Raw genomic sequence first — 20,433 nt, forward strand, 5'->3', positions numbered from 1 at the left:
GACTAAGGAGCCTTAGTGAATCTTGCAGTGCATAGGGCAGCACATGTGGCTAGCACTGTGGCTTCACAGCGCCAGGGTCCCAGGTTTGATTCCCCGCTGGGTCACTGTCTGTGCGGAGTCTGCACGTTCTCCCCGTGTCTGCGTGGGTTTCCTCCGGGTGCTCCGGTTTCCTCCCACAGTCCAAAGACGTGCAGGTTAGGTGGATTGGCCATGATAAATTGCCCTTAGTGACCAAAATGCTTAGGTGGGGCTATTGGGTTACGGGGATAGGGTGGAAGTGAGGGCTTAAGTGGGTCGGTGCAGACTCGATGGGCCGAATGGCCTCCTTCTGCACTGCATGTTCTATGTTCTTCTGGATGGTACACACTGCTGCTGCTGTGAGTTGGTGATGGAGGAAGTAAATGTTTGTGGATGGGGTGCCAATCAAGCAGGTTGCTTTGTCCTGGATGGTGTCGAGACTCTTGAGTGTTGTTGGAGCTGCACTCAGCCAGACAAGTGGAAAGGATTCCAACACAACACTGACCTGTGCTGTAGATGGTGGACAGACTTTGGAGAGTCAGTAGTTGAGTTACTCTCTGCAGAGTTTCCAGCCTCTGACCTGCTCTTGTAGCTACAGTATTTATAGGGCTGGTCCAGATGAGTTTCTGGATGGAGTTTTACCGGCTGTTCATGCCGCAGGATATTCCGGTTCCACTGATGGCACACGGGTTTCCCGGCTACGAGGGGTGTAGTCAATGGGAAATCCCATTGGCAATGGCGGGACCGGGAAATCCTGCTGGCGGGCCGCCTCCTCTGCCGAAAAACGCGCGGCAGGTTGCGTGGTAAATCCCGTCCCCGGTTAGTGGCAACCCCCACGATGTTAATGGCGAAGGGTGCTACATAAATGCAAATTTATTTTAACTGCAATATCTATTCAAGGGGATGGCGGCTTTAAGTAAAGAGCAAGGTGCGCAGAACGTGCGCTCCTTGTGAAGATTCGGCCCAGCTCAATGGCTTGTCAGGATGCTCCTGTGAACAGCTGCTTACAGATCTGTAACTTGAGATATCCAGTACAACAGATTGTGAAACTGCCTGCATTCCTGACACGCAGCAGTCCTGTATGCTCAGCATTCTACTAAATATCTTTTAGCAAATTGGCACCCCGGAGGGTAAATCACTCACTCGTCCCACTCTGGCAATCAGCAGATTCCCCCTTTCAAAGTCCCCCTCCTTTCAAAATCCCTTCAAAGTTCATGTGTTTAATTTAGCATTAATACTTAAAATTAATTTGCTTCCCTCTTACTCTGTGCATTACTGTAGTCTAGCAGATGATATGATAAAATAAAGAATGTGAAAATCGTTATCAGCAGAGTAGTCCATTGAAGGGGGGTGGGTGGGGGAGGAGATTATGAGACGGTGTGGGTTGGACTCTTCCAATGGTTGACTGGGCACACTGGGTGGTAAAGTCACAGATGGTCCCAAGTTCAGTTCAGAAGAAGAGCCATGTCGGACTCGGAACGTTAACCCCGCTTCTCTCTCCACAGACGCCGCCAGACCTGCTGGGTTTTGCCAGCACTTTGTTTTCATTTCAGTTCCTTTGTTTAATTGATCTCAAACTGGACAGCTTCTGGGGGGCAGCAGAAATAGCCTCCGAGCCCCGGGGTGTGGAAAGGGAAACATTATCCAGTATTCCAGATCCTCACTGTTATCTAGTCATCCCAGTTCAAAGGCATGTTCACGTGTGTGTGTCCACGAGATGCACACATTGAGAACGGGTGGCTTTTGGTATATTTTTCACCTAAGTATGCAGACCCGTTGCCCACACGCACTGTCAAGGTTCACACGGAAAGACGGGCCACACTTTGGCAAGGTAGCAAACAGCAGCCTTTGAAGCTGTGACATGAGTTAGTGCCCTCAGGGCAGTGGGGAGATATCACTCCATGTTATGTATTGAATAAAAGATGACTGAACGTAAGATCAGCTAACCGCAGTTAATTAATAGCATCATTACACAATCATTCATTCTTGCACAGCTACTATGTTTTATATCATGTTAATGTCTTGCTAATAGCCATTTTATCTCCTGGTAATTGCTTTTAATTGCTTCTTCATATTCCCCCCCACCCTCCTTTAAATCAAAACATTACCCACAATGGGAAGGGAAGCAGACTGTGAAACATTAACTCTTTTCCTGATGCAGCTCACTGCACCAAAGCACTCACTATTGGAAAATGATCTTGGTGTTGTTTATTCTTCCCCGCCTCCTCTCCTCAGAGAGCAATATGTTGGGACATGGTTCATACACACGCTGCCCACCTTCTTGGACTTGGGAAATGTGAGCCTACAGGATGGATCTTGTCAAGCTTTTCAATCTTGAGAGACATCGCAACCAAATCTGTCCTGTCCTCTTTGGGCTGCGCGTGTAAAACGCTATTTGGCACAAACGTCTGAGCAATGGACTAAAAATGGGGAAACCCTGAATGATGTTTCCAATGTAACTATTGGATTGCCGAAGGAAATCTGCCGTCCTTATCTGGTCTGGCCCACACGTGACTCCAGACCCACGGCAGTGTGGTTGACTCTTAACTGCCCTCTGAGATGGCCCGAAAAGCCACTCAGTTGTCGAAAAAGGAGCCTGCCAGCTAACCACCATCTTCTCGAGGGTAGTTTGCAATGGGCAATAAATACTGGCTTTGGCAGTAATGTATTTGAATAATTAAAAACGTAGGTGAGTGTCCCACAGTCTTCAGAGAGGGTCTGAGTAGGAAGCATGTGACTGAGAGAGGTTTGGATAGCGGCATAATGGTTAGCACTGCTGCCTCACAGCACCAAGAGACCCGGGTTTGATTACAGTCTTGGGTGACTGTCTGTGTGGAGTTTGCATGCACTCCTCGTGTCTGTGTGGGTTTCCTCCGGGTGCTCCGATTTCCTCCCACAGTCCAAAGATGTCCAGTTTAGGTGGGGTTACAGAGATAGGGCGGAAGAGTGGGCCTCGGTAGAGTGCTCATTAGGTGGGTCAGTGTGGATGCAATGGGCCGAATAGCCTCCTTCTGCACTGTAGAGATTCTATGAATAGAGTAGCATGCATAATATAACTAAATTGTTTAACAGCATGGACTGGTTGGGCTGAATGGCCTTTCCCTGCCAAGTGACCTGTGTCATTTCTTAATACACCCACCCTATCGGAGAGCAACTAACTCAGTCCTGACTTGGGATGAATCTGTGACATTGCTATCTAGGAACATGTACAGGTCATCCTGCAAGACTCTATTCTAAAGTGGGCTGTACATCCAGCAACAAGGCCACTGCGACAGCCCCTTTTGCGTTTTCACTCGAATTTATGCCACTGATTCAGTTTTCCGGCTGAATTCCTCCTGGCTTATTTGTATTTAGTTGCTGAATACAGATTACACGGGCAAATTTTATAAACTGACCCCAATGATAAACAAAGGCTTTGCTCCACTAGGTAATGCCAGTATACAAAGTAGTTCATCTGAAACGTAAATCTGACTTGTGCCTGGTGCTGAATGGGTTAAACCTGTGAATATTCCCAGACCCGTGTCCGATACAGACTGAAAGGATACACATGTCCAGATCGCTGGTTCCTGAGTTTAAGAGGCTCTGTCGTTTTGAGTGTAGCAGGCACAGCTAAAAGTAACCCCCCCCCCACCTTTGTGGATCCCATTAGGGAGAATCCAGCTAGCGCATATTTAAACCAGTTTAATGGACCATTTAAATACACTGATCTGGATCTTGCTCATCGAGAACGAGATCCAAATCGCGATGTCTCACCAAGTTTGGTTGAATCTCGTGAGACTTCTTGAGCATTATGAATCCCGCGAGAGGGCTCCCGCGAGATTCAACGGCCTCGCCGCATCGCCAGGTCAGGTGTGACGAGGCCGATAAATCGAGCCCATAGAATTAGTCACTCAATGTTCGAATTACTGGCATATTATTTTCCCAGAACCACAAAGTGTCATGTGATAACCATTTGTTATTTCTAGATGAAAGCTGTGAGGTACAAGTGCTATCACAGAATCACAGAATGATACAATGCAGAAGAGGCTCTTCGGCCCATCGAGTCTGCACCAACGTACGAAAGACATCTGACCTGCCCACCTAATCCTATTTGCTAGCACTTGCCACACAGCCTTGAATGTTATGACGTACCAAGTACTCATCCAGGTACCTTTCTGAGTATCCCGCCTCTACCACCCTCCCAGGCAGTGCGTTCCAGACCGTCACCACCCTCTGGGTAAAAATGTTTTTCCTCAAATCTCCCTAAACCTCCAGCCCTTAACTTGAACTTGAGTCCCCTCATAACTTACCCTTCAACTAAGGGGAACAGCTGCTCCCTAGCCACCCTGTCCATGTAGATAATCTTGTACACCTTCAACGGGTCTTCTCTGCTCCAGGGAAAACAACTTAAACTGATCCAACTTCTCTTCATGGCTTAAATGTTCCATCGCAGGCAACATCCTGGTGAAATGCCTCTGCATCCTTCCTACAATGTGGCGACCAGAATTGCACACACTACTCCAGCTGTGGCCTCACCAAAGTTCTATGCAACTCCAACATGACCTCCCTGCTTTTGTAATCTGTGCCTTGATTGATAAAGATAAGTGTCCCAATTGCCTTTTTCACCACCCTATTAACCTGCTCTTCTGCCTTCAGAGATCTATGGACAAACACGCCGAGGTCCCGTTGTTCCTCGGAACTTCCCCAGTGTCAGGCCATTCAATGAATACTTCCTTGTCAAATTACTCCTTCTAATGTGTAACACCTCACACTTTTCAGGCTTAAATTTCATCAAAATTCCTATCAAAAAGTTAATTCCGGGGAGATTTCAACCTGTCAATAAAACATTTACCACTTATTTCTGCCGACGGGCTGTACTGTTCGATGTTCTATGTCAGTGCCTGCAGAAGGGACAAAAGGAAATATCCTTGAGCTGCAGTCGGTTTTCCCTCCTCCACGTTTCTTACCTCCTCCGATAAAGGTCTTCCTGCATTAGGACACCATTTGCATTGACCATCCCGTCATCTCAGCTGATTGGTTACATTTCACCTTCCTGTCCTCATATGATGACAGGCAATTTACAGTGGGAGACAGTGGCTACAGTCAGGAGTGTGGGGGGGGGGGGGGGGGGGGGGGGGGGGGGGGAGATAAGGGAGCCTGTCTAACTACAGACCTCTTGGGAACTGAGGCCAACTGTAGCTTGTTAATTCCGCATGGGTCAGGGATCAATTCTCGGAGCTTCTTTGTCCATATTTCTCCGCTCCTCAGTGGATGCGGAGATGGCACTGAGGTTCGAAGGAGCAGAGTCGGGCCAACATGTGTGCTGGGTCAGCTAAAATTGGATAATATTTCTTCCCCAGCGAGTGACCTTTGCCCAGTGAAGAGACAGGCTTTCACACACACTCTGTCACAAGTGAGCTATGTGTTCTGATATTACAAAACCTCTGGTATTACCACAATGAAACACATAAAGAAGCAGCTGTAAAAATTCCATTTCGTATCCACTATGTTGGCAACTGGAGACAGTTTGCATTGAGGTGTTTTCTGTGTTACATGCCCTGAATTTCTGGGCCAATATTTTGATCCATATGCATCTCTGAAGCAGAAGTGATGGTATCGCTGATCCCATCATTGTGCATACATCAGGACTGACACTGTATAGAATAACATTGAATCCACATTACAGAAGCAGGCCATTCGGCCCAAATGATCTATGCTGCTGTTTATATTCTACATGAGTCTCCTCCCACGCATTCTTCATCTAACCCTATCCACATAGCCTTCTATTCCTTTTGTATGTTTAGCGGGCTTCCTTTTTAATGCATCCATGCTATCCACTTACTCCTAGTGGTACCAGATCCTACATTCTGATCCCTCTTTTTGGGTAAAAAGGTTTATCCCAAATTCTCGTTCGGATTTATTGGTGCCTGTCTTATATTTATGACCTCGGATTTTGGTCTCCACACGGGTAGAAATACCAGGCGGGATATAACTAAATGGGGACAAAGTCCTATTGCAAACGCGTGTGCTTCCCGACGCTCGCAGCACCGAGTAACACAATGCTATAAAAGGGCACCTGAGTTAGATAGGGGGCCTCAGCGGAGAATGCGCAGTCGAGGCCGCACATAGCCCCGTTTTGCGCACAGAGGAGTTCCGCTCACCGGAACTCCTCAGTGTAGCGAGAGATCGGGACACCATTTAAAAATGGCATCCTGATCTCTGGAACCCCTTAAGCCCCCCCCCCCCCCAAGCCTCAATGCAGTATGAGAGGGTCCCCGAGTCCCCCACACTACCCCCCCTCCCAACACCCTCGGAGGGCACTATCGGCCCGATCGCCACCGCCCAAAAAGCCAGCTTGGCAAGCCTGCCTTGAAGTTCCAAAACCAGCGCCAGGCTGGTACCCAGGTGGCACTGCCAGGGTGCCTCCAGCAGTGCCAGAGTACACCCTGCTCAAAGGGCATGAATCAGGGGGCTTCCAATTCCCTGGGAGACCCCCACGAGTGCAGTTCCGTCTCCTCCCCATTTGTGGAGACCAGTATTGAACGCTGTTCACTTCTCTTTAGACGAAGGGGATAGGTCACAACGCCTCGGGAAACTGCACATTAAAGTGAGACTAGCTGGCTCGCTTTAATATTCAGATTTGCCAAAAAGTGATCCCGCTCACAATGCGCAGGATTTATATCGCATCGTCTTGCAAGATCGTGTTTGATCCGTCGCGGCGTGCTGCTTTTCGGGCACAGCGAATCGTGCCCATCATCTCTATGTCTACCCGTTAAATCCTTGCATCATTTTGAAAACTTCTATTAGGACACTGTTAGCAAGACACCCTGCAAGATAGCAATGTTCCTTTAAAAGCTGGAATCCCCTTCACTGAAAGATGAGATAACTAATCAAGGCAGGAAGCTCGGGAGGAAACCGTTCTGTCCAAACGTTGGACCCAGATTCCGTTCTCAGGTCAATGTGGAACATAAGAGTTTGAATAGCTGGAAGTTTGTAAACCCCTGGTGAATTATTAATCACAAGGCCTCCCCTGCCTGTAGGGTTACAGGGAGAAAATAAGTCTTATGTCGTTGAATTCGTACTCCCGATTCATTGCGAGTTTAATGTGCTAATTGTTTAAAAGAACAATGTATATCATCTCATTCAGCGCAACAACCAAGTTTCGAACAATTCTCAGCCCCTGCCTGCCCACATTCAGGATTTTAGCTGAATGAATTTTTTCAAAACCACGAAAACAAGGTTAAAGGCAGAACGTCACATTGGATACTAGCCAAGTCAAAAAGAATTAGATTGAGGAAGAGGTCAGCTGAGCAGGAATGGTTGGGTATTGTCATGTTTGGGTTTGAATGCCTGTAGATATAGGGCGGAAGGACTGCTGGGTGACGTGAAGGGTTTTATCATAGAATTTACAGTGCAGAAGGAGGCCATTCAGCCCATCGAGTCTGCACCAGCTCTTGAAAGAGCACCCTACCCATGTTCAACACCTACACCCTATCCCCATAACCCAGTAACCCCACCCAACACTAAGGGCAATTTTGGACACTAAGGGCAATTTATCATGGCCAATCCACCTAACCCGCACATCTTTGGACTGTGGGAGGAAACCGGGGCACCTGGAGGAAACCCACGCACACACGGGGAGGATGTGCAGACTCCACACAGACAGTGACCCAAGCCGGAATCGAACCTGGGACCCTGGAGCTGTGAAGCAATTGTGCTATCCACAAGGCTACCGTGCTGCCCTTTTAGGGTTGTTGAGGTTGGCAAATACATGAGTTGTGGTAGGAGACGCTCTGCTGAGTTTTAAATACAACAGGGGGAGGATGTGCATGAAGACTAATTTAGACTTTAGTGGGAACAAGTCAGGAAAACGGAAGTGCAATGAAAGGTGCTTATATAATTTAAGGGAGTGTGAACTAATCACATTCAAGATCGTGGAAACATTGGATTCTCTAAGTGGGTAAGGACAGGAGAAATGTTGATAGTATTTATCCTTTCATTTTCTCCTGTCCCACAATTATCCCTCTCCTATGGATTCTTCCAAGCCAAGAGGGCAGGTAGATGACCTCTTCTCAAGGCGGCCGCCTCCTGCTTAGATGTTTTCAGTAGGAAACTAGACATGAGAGAAATATTGAAAGGGTAAGGTGACGTAGATGGAATGGGCGGAGATTTGTGTGGAGCATAAACACCAAGACAGCCAAGTTGGTTCTCCAAGTCGCTGAGTCATCTTCCTCTGCCACTGGCATCATACCATCTGTCTCATCCCCCACTGTGCTTAAGTAATTCATTTTCCTTTTTCTTTCTCTCTACAGTAACCTGCAGAACATGGATTCCAAATCAGAATATGTGAAGGTAAGAGCAGCTTGTACTTTCCTGAAGGAGTTTGGTCTTCCGCAGAGTAATGTTCACATTAATGTTTACGTCTCAGAGAAGTGGAGGTTGGCCTCTGATTGGTCACCAAAAATTTCAAAACAATCTCCCTGACCCTTTTGAATGAACATTGTGACTGCGTCAACCGATTAATTGCTCAAACAAGAAGTCTGGACGTTATCCCAGTGGGGGCCCCTTCCCCCTGTATGGTACTGAGGCATCAGATCAGAAGGCCCTAAGTTTTCTTACAGCAGTGCAGTTGAGATCAATTAATTCAGTTCTGCTGTGTTACTCCATCTCTCTCGGAGCAACAGCAGGAGCGCTAGAATTGGCTTCAGTACCATGGGCTGGGAAGGGGTGAAGATCGGTCGAAGATCGTGCTGCTGACCATCATCAATGGCTCTTGCAGGGCAGCACGGTGGCGCAGTGGTAGCACTGCAGTCTCACGGTGCTGAGGTCCCAGGTTTAATCCCGGCTCTGGGTCACTGTCCGTGTGGAGTTTGCACATTCTCCCCGTGTTTGCGTGAGTTTCACCCCCACAACACAAAGATGTGCAAGGTAGGTGGATTGAACATGCTAAATTGCCCCTTATTGGGAAAAAATGAATTGGGTACTCTAAATTTTTTTTTTTAATCAATGGCTCTTGCTGGAAGGTACACTGTACTCCAGCACAAGTCAGTGCTTTCAGGAGAAAAGACTGGCAGAAAGACTTTAAAAAAACACTTGCAAGCAGCTCCCTGTGAGTGTGGTCTGCATTGCGCATAGTGAGAGGGTTGGTTAGCTAGCTGACTAGAGTGTGATGCAGAATCACGGTAACAGTGCAGGTTCAGCTCACTACATTAAGTGAGAGAGTTTGCACGTGATGACCCTGACAAGTGAATGGTTATTATTTAGTGTTGTCCACCACTGAAAGCCTATGTGAACTTACTTTTATTGTATGTTCTGTAATCCCCAGTCTCCTCTAGTTCTGCTATTCCCAAGTTGTGCATTGTCTGTCAGCAATAGCTCCTACAGTAAGTTATTCACACTGTGTAATTAGCTCCGATATACAGGCAGCCCCACTTGTTCTCATATTGTTCATTTACTCACAGTTAATGCCAGACGTAATATTACATTTAGTGTGGGGTTTATTGTTTATGGACCTCTGTCTTACCGTCCCACTCAGAAGGACAGTATGAGGAAGAGTTAACAGGAGATGGGGGAAGAGAGACCAAATAAGAGAGCGACAAAGAGAAAGAGAAGACAGATGGAAACAGACAGAGAGGCGTACGCTACCTACCAACATACAAACACACACCCACACAGCCAAGGAAAAGCAAGGAAGATAGCGAGGTGGATTTGTGACCAGTGATGATAATCAGAGCAAGAGCCATTATTCTCCCCACCGCAGACCACAGTCCATTCACACCCTGCAGTTTACAGCTCACTATTATTTTGAAGGGGAAGTTGATCCTGTTTAGCGAAGAGTAAAATATTAGTGAATGTGACAGAATCCTCTGCCCCTTGATCTGAGCCAGGTACAAGCTGTGGATTAATCTGTGGATTAATCTGGTGTGTAACATTGCCAGCTGAATCATCACAAGGATGTCACTATCGTGCCTCCTTTCAGCTGCTGACATCATGATGGGGACTGGTTACCAGTAAACAGATCTCAGCAAAAGACTCTCTTTATCAATGAGTCAGCCAAATATATACCATGCAGAGTCTCAACTCTTCATCAATGACACTGAGTCCTCAAACAACCAACTGAATTATATAATATCACCGAGTATAGAAGATATTTAACAAGCTGGACGAATGGGTGAGATAAATCAATTCTGTAGCTTCCGCTATCATAGAATGATACAGCACAGAAGCAGCCTGTTTAGCCCATCAGGCCTGTACCGGCACTTTAGTAGAGGTATTCAATTAATTCCACTTCCCCAATTCCCCCCCACCCCGCACAGCCATTTTGTTTTGCCAATCACCAGGAAGCTATTTCTCTATATTTACTCTATTAAAACCATTCATGGTTTTGAACTCTTCCTCGTACTGTCCTTCTGAGTGGAATGGAAGGTCCATAAACAATATGCCCCACACTAAATGTAATATTACGTATGGCATTGACTGTGAGAAAAGAACAATATGAGAACAAGTGGGGCTACCTGGATATTGGAACTAATTACACAGTGTGAATATCTTACTGTAGGAGCTATTGCTGACAGACAATGCACAACTTGGGAATCTCCCTTGAACCTTCTTTCCTCTGAGAAAAACAACCCCAGTCTAGTCTCCCCAAAGTGACTGAAGTCCCTCATCCCAGATACCATTCTTGTAAATCTCTTCTGTACCCACACCAAAGCTTTGAAATCCTTCCTAAAGAATGATGGCCAGAAATGAACACACAACTCCCACTGAGGCAAAACCAATCTTTTTATAAAGGTTTAACATCTCGTGATGTGACATTGTTTCTTCAAGAAGCTTGTAAACTCTAATATGAACATCCAAGTTGAACTTGAGACATTAAGTGAAATGTTGAACAAATTCTACTTCCAGTATGCCTTTAGATATTTTTACCAAATAAACATGGGTTGGGTATAATCCCGAGCTCACCAAAACTATGAATATTGCATAAATTTGTTCTTATTGAGAGATCTGGTGGAAGGACCAAGGCCAGTGCAAGATATCACCAAGGTTGCAATGAGTAGGAGCAAAGATGAAATAGATGAAGGAGGAGTGATTAAGGTGACTCCAGTGTTGGGTTCAAAGCCTATAGATTCCAGGAGGACAGATGGAAGGACGTGAGGAGTTCCACGGTTTTTCGTAAGGTGCAGTGAGTCTCAAATTTAGTAATGATGAGTTTGTCGGGGGGGGGGGGGAAGAGAAGATTTGGATGTTGCACTTGCTGCTGAGGTGGGACAAGAGAGGAAAGTTAGAGAAGTACTGATGACTCTGATATAAATAGATCAGCGAGAGACAAGAAATATTGTGATGAAGGAAGAGAATTAATGGGACCCACTGATTTGGGAGTTCAATGGGTAGAAGAGGGTCCTGTATCATGGCATCAAAAATACTAGACCGAAACCTTGGTTCTGCATCACTCCAACCTCTAAACAAGAGAGTGCTTTGTGTTAAACGTTTTGGAAGCTTTGGGATTTACTTTGCTTTTTCTTATTTCCCTCCTTAACCCTAAGAATGAAGCCATCTGGGCAATTTTCCTTCATTTGCCATTCTTTCTGTTGCAAGATAATGGGAAGGAGAAGAGAGGCTTTTGTAAGAGTTTCCCAGCAAGGGAAACATGAAGGGTTTGAATGAGCCCAGCACACAGTTGGTGATTGTTAGCACTCTGGCTGTCGACACTGAAGGAATTTAGTGATCTGAAAGACATTTGCTTAAAAGGGCAGTATTGTGGTTAGTCCGCACTAAATCTTGGCTAAGCAAAGTTTACACTTGGTTTCCAAATGTAAACAAGTTTGACACAAAGTACAGAGGGTCTCTGCCCCAGGGTTCGTTGAACAGTTTATTTCTACCAAAGAATTTGAATTGGAATTTCCTTGATGAGGATCTCGGGCTATTTGAAGGCTGCACCATGATGGACTAACCCATTCTGGAGGATATCCAACACAGCAGATATCACTCCAATTTGTGTAAGAATCCTGGCCATGAGCAGGACAAGGGACCTAGAATGGATAAATAAAGGCAAAAAATTTAAACCAGCCATTCCTCATCACCTAGAACCTCGCCTAGAAAGTAAATGGGGGAGGACAGGTTGGATTTTGACACACCTTTGATGGCCCCCGGCAAGTCAGTCAGTTATTATGTACAACAACAACCTACATCCCCTTGCGCCTTTAATGTGGCAAGGGTGCTTCAAACGAGCATTATCCGAGATAAAGCTGACTTTGAGCGACGTAAAGAGATATAAGGACAGCTGGCCAAACGTTTGACAAAAGGGTAGGTTTTGGGGAGGGTTAGAAGACGAGAGAGGATGAGGGAGGGAAATCCAGAACTTAGAGCCTGGATGGCTGAAGACACGGACACAATAGTGGGGTGAAAGGAGTGGGGGATGCGCACGTCTTGCATGTAACAAAAAATCCACTTGGCTGAAATAGCGGTCAGTTCCTGTGTGACCCTATCCGAGAAAGAGGTGACAGCTTCAGGAATAGGAAAGGGGGACAAATAGAGAATAAGAACAAAAGCAAATGTGAAAGATAAATGGGGTCTCACTTGTAACCTCAATGGTGGTTTGCTATGTTAGATGGAGGTGGGGAGGCAATCAGCGCTCGTGTAAATGTTTGCTCTGGGATCCTGTTGTTTCAATAGCGCTGGGTCAATTTGGTGCTTTCTTATCTTAGCCCAATAAACGTTATGAACTGTATAGTGTGGGACTAATGAAGTGTGCAGCATTTGACAGGACCATTGCCTCCTCCCCGCTCTCCCATAGCCATTTACAGGTTGTTGTTGAATGTTACACCTTTCATGTGAACTTCTGGCTTTGGGACACACTGGTAATAACTGGACTGAGTCAAGGAGGTGTCAAGGGAGCGGGGTGTCATCGGCAACTGTCGTTGATTCATAAGAGGATGCAAAAAGCTTAGAGTCTGGGCTTCTCCGGCTTTTACAAATTACAGACATCGTAAAAGGGTTTTGACCATGTCCAATTCATGCACTTGGGGAAGATTTGCTTTGGGTGTTACGTGGAACAAAATTGTAAAACATACGCCTCCACAGACATGATGGACAAAAGTGTTTGCGAGGCAAGAGAGGCAGGATTAAAAGACAAGGAGGCCTGTGTAGTAGAACACTAGGTGCAAAGCTGCAAGGTTTAGTGGCTTATGTGTCTGATCTACTCAGCAAGGTTACTGAGTACGTTTTGTGTATTCCTTGGGAAGTTGGAGATGGGATGCTTCCCTTTACATTCTTTTTTAAAATAAATTTAGAGTACCCAATTATTTTATTTTATTTTTTCAATGAAGAGTGGCCAATCCACCTAAGCTGCACATCTTTGCGTTGTGGGGGTGAAACCCACGCAGACACGGGGAGAATGTGCAAACTCCACACGGAAATGACCCAGGTCCAGGATTTGAACCCAGGTCCTCAGCGTTGCAGTCCCAGTGCTAACCACTGCATCACATGCCGCCCTCTCTTTTACAATCTTGAGATTGCCTATAGGGGAAGTCGTGGATGTGAAAGTCCTTTTCATTAATTGCATTGAGACATAAAACAAAATAAAAGACATAATGACATCTCAGGAAGCCAGCAGAAAGTACCTTCAGGGACATTGGTAAAATCACTTAAAGTTTTAGTGAACTAGGGCAGCACATTGGCGCAGTGGTAGCACTGCAATCTCACGGCGCCGAGGTCCCAGGTTCAATCCCGGCTCTGGGTCACTGTCCGTGTGGAGTTTGCACATTCTCCCCGTGTTTGTGTGGGTTTCGCCCGTACAACCCAAAGATGTGCAGTGTAGGTGGATTGGCCACGCTACAAATGCCCTTAATTGGAAAAAATGAATTGGGTACTCTAAATTTAAAAAAAAGGTTTTAGTGAACTGGTGTTATCTGAGCAATTTAGCTTTTTAAAATTACTTACAGCAGTATATATTTTGAAAAAATCAATTCAATTAATGTGATCTCAAACTAATAGTGTTGTGCCATAGCAACCTATCACTACAAAATGTAATAGGTGAACTGTTCTGCAATATCTTTAATGAAGATCGGTTAGGACTAAATTAAAGCACTGAGCTCCCTTAAAAAGGAAAGACATCACAACAAATTGCACTGCAAATGAACCCAACAATTTTAAAAAGAGAACACTGTATACTCATTCTACCTTGCAATTTCCCATTGTTGGAGGGCAGTCTGCGTCTGCAGTATTTTGTATAATAGAGCAACCCCAAACCTGACTCTGTGAACTCCAGTAACAGATTGCTCACGGTGTCACATGAAGTGACAATGTTTCACAATCTGACAGCTTCTAAGTTGCATCTTACTCTCCATCTGCAAAAAGGCCTGAGCTGCTGAATGACACTGGCTATATTTTGGGTGCTCGATTGGGTTGTGTGTTCTACATGAAGTAAGAACGTGCATTTATATAGTGTCACTCTTCTAATGCGTATGATCATTAATCAGGGGCCGGCTTCTCTGACCCCACCCCCAGTCCCGTGTTTCTCAGCGGCACGCTGTTACCTGGCGGCCGGATTCTCTACTCCCGCCGCTTGTCAATGGGATTTCCCGTTGAAGCACCCCAGTCTGCTGGGAAATCTATGGCGGGGGTGCGTTACCATCTGGAACAGTGAATCGCAACAGGCGGAGAATTCCGGCTCAGAGCTCTGAGGAGAAAAGGTACTTTGAGTGGGACGTTCCTTTGGTACCTGGACTGAATTTCTCATTGGGAGTTTGGACTATGACAGCAGCAACGTCTGACCTTTACTGTTTTATCTGTAAAAGGAAACTGGACAGTGAAAAATATTTACACCTTCAGATCCGCTCCCTCTGCCCACTGGTGACGCACGGCGGATATCCTGCCTCTGTCTGACCATCATTTGATAATCTTGGACCTGTTTAGGGGGGTGATATCATTGTTTCCTGTTTGAAGGTTGTACCAGGATTGCTCTCAATCTAATTCCCGGCTGGGAGTGCTGCAGTTCATGGTGCTCATGTCCGATTGAGGTGGGGATGGAGCGGAAATGACCACTATCAGCGGGAACACTGTGTGCAGAAGAGGGATGCATGGGACAGTTCGAAGGAAGCCTGCAGAGTGACACTCACTGTATCTTGCTGACCCATGAGGTTTCAAGCTTGTTACATTAGTCTGATTTAATAGTCAGCTTTTTCCCTTAACCCACCATCATCATAATGAAGGCCGGAAGATTCCCACATTTTACAGACTTGATCTTTGTGTCCCTCCCCCTCCCTTTTATCCAGCCAGCTGCAAGTGCAGATTGATATCAATTTATAGCTCCATTAAAGGGGAGGGTAGCTCTTGGTAAGAGCAGCCACATTAATTGGCTTTTAAATCAGATGGTTTGCCAGGCACAAGACATTTTCCCCTTGGTGGCATTGAACCTAATCTGTGTGCTATGCCTACTCACTCGTGCCCATACAGCCCATATCTGCAACAGAACTGACCAGGTATAGTTTTTGCTAATAAGGAATTTTCTTTTGGAAGGAAAACAGGTTGGTAGACTCAACGGCATAATTGATATAGGCCAGGCAGGGCCTTGATTAACCAAACTGTTGATGGCTCCCCTGGATATATCTCAGTCACAGTGCCTCGTACTTTCAATGGCATTGAAATGAAAGGAGGCAGAACCAGGGTGAGCAGAGCTGGCACTGTCTGGCCACATCCACCAGAGCCAGGGTGAGGCAGAGCCGGCACTGTATGGGCACATCTCCCAGAGAGAGGGTGAGGCAGGGAGAGGGTGAGGCAGAGAGAGGGGGTGAGGCAGAGAGAGAGGGTGAGGCAGAGAGAGAGGGTGAGGCAGAGAGAGAGGGTGAGGCAGAGAGAGAGGGTGAGGCAGAGAGAGAGGGTGAGGCAGAGAGAGGGTGAGGCAGGGTGAGGGTGAGGCAGGGTGAGGGTGAGGCAGAGTGAGGGCGAGGCAGGGTGAGGGCGAGGCAGGGTGAGGGCGAGGCAGGGTGAGGGCGAGGCAGGGTGAGGGCGAGGCAGAGAGAGGGTGAGGCAGAGAGAGGGTGAGGCAGAGAGAGGGTGAGGCAGAGAGAGGGTGAGGCAGAGAGAGGGTGAGGCAGAGAGAGGGTGAGGCAGAGAGAGGGTGAGGCAGGGTGAGGGTGAGGCAGGGTGAGGGTGAGGCAGGGTGAGGGTGAGGCAGGGTGAGGGTGAGGCAGGGTGAGGGTGAGGCAGAGAGAGGGTGAGGCAGAGAGAGGGTGAGGCAGAGAGAGGGTGAGGCAGAGAGAGGGTGAGGCAGAGAGAGGGCGAGTAGAGAGAGGGCGAGGCAGGGTGAGGGAGAGGCAGGGTGAGGGAGAGGCAGGGTGAGGGAGAGGCAGGGTGAGGGAGAGGCAGGGTGAGGGAGAGGCAGGGTGAGGGAGAGGCAGGGTGAGGCAGAGAGAGGGTGAGGCAGAGAGAGGGTGAGGCAGAGAGAGGGTGAGGCAGAGAGAGGGTAGGGTGAGGCAGAGAGAGGGTAGGGTGAGGGTGAGGCAGGGTGAGGGTGAGGCAGGGTGAGGGTGAGGCAGGGAGAGGGTGAGGCAGGGTGAGGGTGAGGCAGGGAGAGGGTGAGGCAGGGTGAGGGTGAGGCAGAGAGAGGGTGAGGCAGAGAGAGGGTGAGGCAGAGAGAGGGTGAGGCAGAGAGAGAGTGAGGCAGAGAGAGGGTGAGGCAGAGAGAGGGTGAGGCAGAGAGAGGGTAGGGTGAGGCAGAGAGAGGGTAGGGTGAGGGTGAGGCAGGGTGAGGGTGAGGCAGGGTGAGGGTGAGGCAGGGTGAGGGTGAGGCAGGGAGAGGGTGAGGCAGAGAGAGGGTGAGGCAGAGAGAGGGTGAGGCAGAGAGAGGGTGAGGCAGAGAGAGAGTGAGGCAGAGAGAGAGTGAGGCAGAGAGAGGGTGAGGCAGAGAGAGGGTGAGGCAGAGAGAGGGTGAGGCAGAGAGAGGGTGAGGCAGAGAGAGGGTGAGGCAGAGAGAGGGTGAGGCAGAGAGAGGGTGAGGCAGAGAGAGGGTGAGGCAGGGTGAGGGTGAGGCAGTGTGAGGGTGAGGCAGGGTGAGGGTGAGGCAGGGTGAGGGTGAGGCAGGGTGAGGGTGAGGCAGAGCCAGAGTAAGGCAGAGAGAGGGTGAGGCAGAGAGAGGGTGAGGCAGAGAGAGGGTGAGGCAGGGTGAGGCAGAGAGAGGGTGAGGCAGAGAGAGGGTGAGGCAGTGCGAGGGAGAGGGTGAGGCAGTGCCAGCACTGTCTGACACAGATGCCAGGATGTACATGCGCACCAAAGTCCCTCCTCGGTGCTTCCCAGGTTCCTGCCGTTCATCATGTATTCCGTTGCCTTGTTTATCCTGCCCAAAGAAATCACCTCACATGTAACCGGATTGGATTCCATTTGCCACTGACCAGCCCGTCTATATCCTCCTGTAATCGAAGGCTAACCTCCTCACTATTTATCGCATAACAATTTTTTCCCTTAACCCACCAACATCATAATGAAGGCCGGAAGATTCCCACATTTTACAGACTTGATCTTTGTGTCCCTCCCCCTCCCTTTTATCCAGCCAGCTGCAAGTGCAGATTGATATCAATTTATAGCTCCATTAAAGGGGAGGGTAGCTCTTGGTAAGATCAGCCACATTAATTGGCTTTTAAATCAGATGGTTTGCCAGGCACAAGACATTTTCCCCTTGGTGGCATTGAACCTAATCTACCACATCTACCAGAGCCAAGGTGAGGCAGAGCCGGCACTGTCTGGGCACATCTCCCAGAGAGAGGGTGAGGCAGAGAGAGGGTGAGGCAGAGAGAGGGTGAGGCAGAGAGCGTGTGAGGCAGGGTGAGGGTGAGGCAGAGCCAGAGTAAGGCAGATAGAGGGTGAAGCAGGGCGAGGGTGAGGCAGAGAGAGGGTGAGGCAGGGTGAGGGTGAGGCAGAGGGTGAGGCAGCGAGAGGGTGAGGCAGGGAGAGGGTGAGGCAGAGAGAGGGTGAGGCAGAGAGATGGTGAAGCAGAGAGAGGGTGAGGCAGAGAGAGGATGAGGGAGAGGGTGAGGCAGAGAGAGGGTGAGGCAGAGAGAGGATGAGGCAGAGAGAAGGTGAGGCAGGATGAGGGTGAGGCAGAGAGAAGGTGAGGCAGGATGAGGGTGAGGCAGAGAGAGGGTGAGGCAGAGCCAGAGTAAGGCAGATAGAGGATGAGGCAGGGTGAGGGTGAGGCAGAGAGAGGGTGAGGCAGAGAGAGGGTGAGGCAGAGCCAGAGTAAGGCAGATAGAGGGTGAGGCAGGGTGAGGGTGAGGCAGAGAGAGGGTGAGGCAGAGAGAGGGTGAGGCAGAGAGAGGGTGAGGCAGAGAGAGGGTGAGTCAGGGTGAGGCAGGGAGAGGGTGAGGCAGGGAGAGGGTGAGGCAGAGAGAGGGTGAGGCAGAGAGAGGGTGAGGCAGGGTGAGGGTGAGTCAGAGAGAAGGTGAGGCAGGATGAGGGTGAGGCAGAGAGAGGGTGAGGCAGAGCCAGAGTAAGGCAGAGAGAGGGTGAGGCAGAGAGAGGGTGAGGCAGAGAGAGGGTGAGGCAGTGCGAGGGAGAGGGTGAGGCAGTGTGAGGGTGAGGCAGGGTGAGGGAGAGGGTGAGGCAGTGCCAGCACTGTCTGACACAGATGCCAGGATGTACATGCGCACCAAAGTCCCTCCTCGGTGCTTCCCAGGTTCCTGCCGTTCATCATGTATTCCGTTGCCTTGTTTATCCTGCCCAAAGAAATCACCTCACATGTAACCGGATTGAATTCCATTTGCCACTGACCAGCCCGTCTATATCCTCCTGTAATCGAAGGCTAACCTCACTATTTATCGCATAACCAATTTTCATATCAACCGCAAAGTTACTGATCAACCCTCCTACATTTAAGTCTAAATCATTTATATAAACCACAAGCAGCAAGGGCCCCAACACTGATGCCTGCGGGACCCCACTGGACACAGGCTTCCAGTCAGAAAATCACCCCTTGGCTATCCTCTGCTTCCTGCCACTCAAACAATTCTGTATCGAATTTGTCAAAGTTTCTTGGATCCCATGGATTCTTACCTTCGCCATCAATCTCCCATGTGGGACCTTATCAAAAGTCTTGCTGAGGTCCAAGTAGGCTATGTCAAATGCATTGGCTGTCCTCCAGTCAATGTATCACATTGGCTATCCTCCAGTCCTCTGGCGCCTCTCCTGTGGCCAGAGAGTAATTGAAAGTTATTGGCAGTGCCCCTGCTTTTTTCCCCCTTGCAGCACTCAACAGCCTGGGATAGATTTCATCTGGCCGGGGGATTTGTCTACTTTTAAGCCTGTAAGACCACTCAGAACCTCCTCTCTGTCTATGTTAATTTCTTTAATTTTATCACAGTCCTTCTCCTTGATTTCTACACCCACACTGTCCCTCTCACTAGTAAACACCGACACAAAGTATTTACTTAGAACCCTACCTATGTCCTCCGGCTCCATACACAAATGACCACTGTGGTCCTTAATGGGCCCTAATCTTTTCCTAGTTATCCTTTTACCCTTAATATACTTAGGGTAAAAGGATAACTACTTCTTTCCTTCTTGAATGCATCCCACTGTTGTGTCACAGATTTAACGAAAAGTGTCCGCTCCCAGTCCATTCTGGCCAAATCATATTTGATCTTATTAAAATCGGCCTTCCCCCAGTTTAGAACTGTGAGTTCAGACCCATCCTTGTCCTTTTCCATAACAATCTTGAATCTAATGGAGTTATGATTGCTATCTGCACAATGCTCCCCCACTTGCCTAGATTTGTTCCCTAAAATTAAGTCCAGGACCGCCCCCTCTCTTGTCGGACTTTTTACGTACTGGCTTAAAAAGTTCTCCTGGACGCATTTTAAGAATTTCACTCCCTCTAAATCGTTCACACTATGACTATCCCAGTTAATGTTGGGGAAGTTGAAATCTCCCACTATCAGTACTCTATTACTTTTACACTTCTCTGAAATAAGCCGACATAATCTGCTCTTCTATTTCTCTTGGACTGTTAGGGGGCCTATAGAACACTCCCAACAATGTGATTAATTGTGTCTAATTAATTAATTAGTTTAATTTAAGTTTGCGAGTTTAGCTGTGTTTTTTTAAAATTTGGGGCAGATTTGCTATCAACCAACCAATTGTGTCTCCTTGACCAGCATTGCGCTGGTCAAGGAGACACAGCCTGAGTGAGTGAGACACAGACAGAGTGAGAATTTGGTAATTTGGTGCAGTGAGGTAATTCGGTGAAGAGTGGGAGAAGGTGCTTTTTCCCGACTGTTTTGTTCGCTCTCTTTCTCCGGGCCTAATTTCGGGAGCCGTTCGGAGGAGGAGGAGCAGTCTCTGTGAGAATAAAAACCGAACGGTAACTTCGTTTTCCAGTTTTTTCCCCCCAAAAGTGACGTCAGAGGGAAGCTGTGATCTGATTGGTTGGTAGCAAATCTGCCCCAA

At 48.0% G+C, this 20,433-nt stretch overlaps 1 protein-coding gene across 6 annotated transcripts in view; it reads left to right on the forward strand.

The window, feature by feature from the left end:
* The window catches only part of LOC140399238 (SH2 domain-containing protein 3C-like), a 204,665-nt gene that overhangs the window by 113,215 nt on the left and 71,017 nt on the right, over positions 1-20,433 (forward strand). For all 6 annotated transcript variants that reach the window (XM_072488645.1, XM_072488647.1, XM_072488649.1 and 3 more), the window contains one exon: positions 8,310-8,349. In XM_072488645.1, the coding sequence (XP_072344746.1) occupies positions 8,310-8,349 (40 nt within the window). The remainder of the gene's footprint in view (positions 1-8,309; positions 8,350-20,433) is intronic.

Source organism: Scyliorhinus torazame, chromosome 22 (genome assembly GCF_047496885.1).
Source record: "Scyliorhinus torazame isolate Kashiwa2021f chromosome 22, sScyTor2.1, whole genome shotgun sequence".
Classification (NCBI taxonomy): Eukaryota; Metazoa; Chordata; class Chondrichthyes; order Carcharhiniformes; family Scyliorhinidae; genus Scyliorhinus; species Scyliorhinus torazame.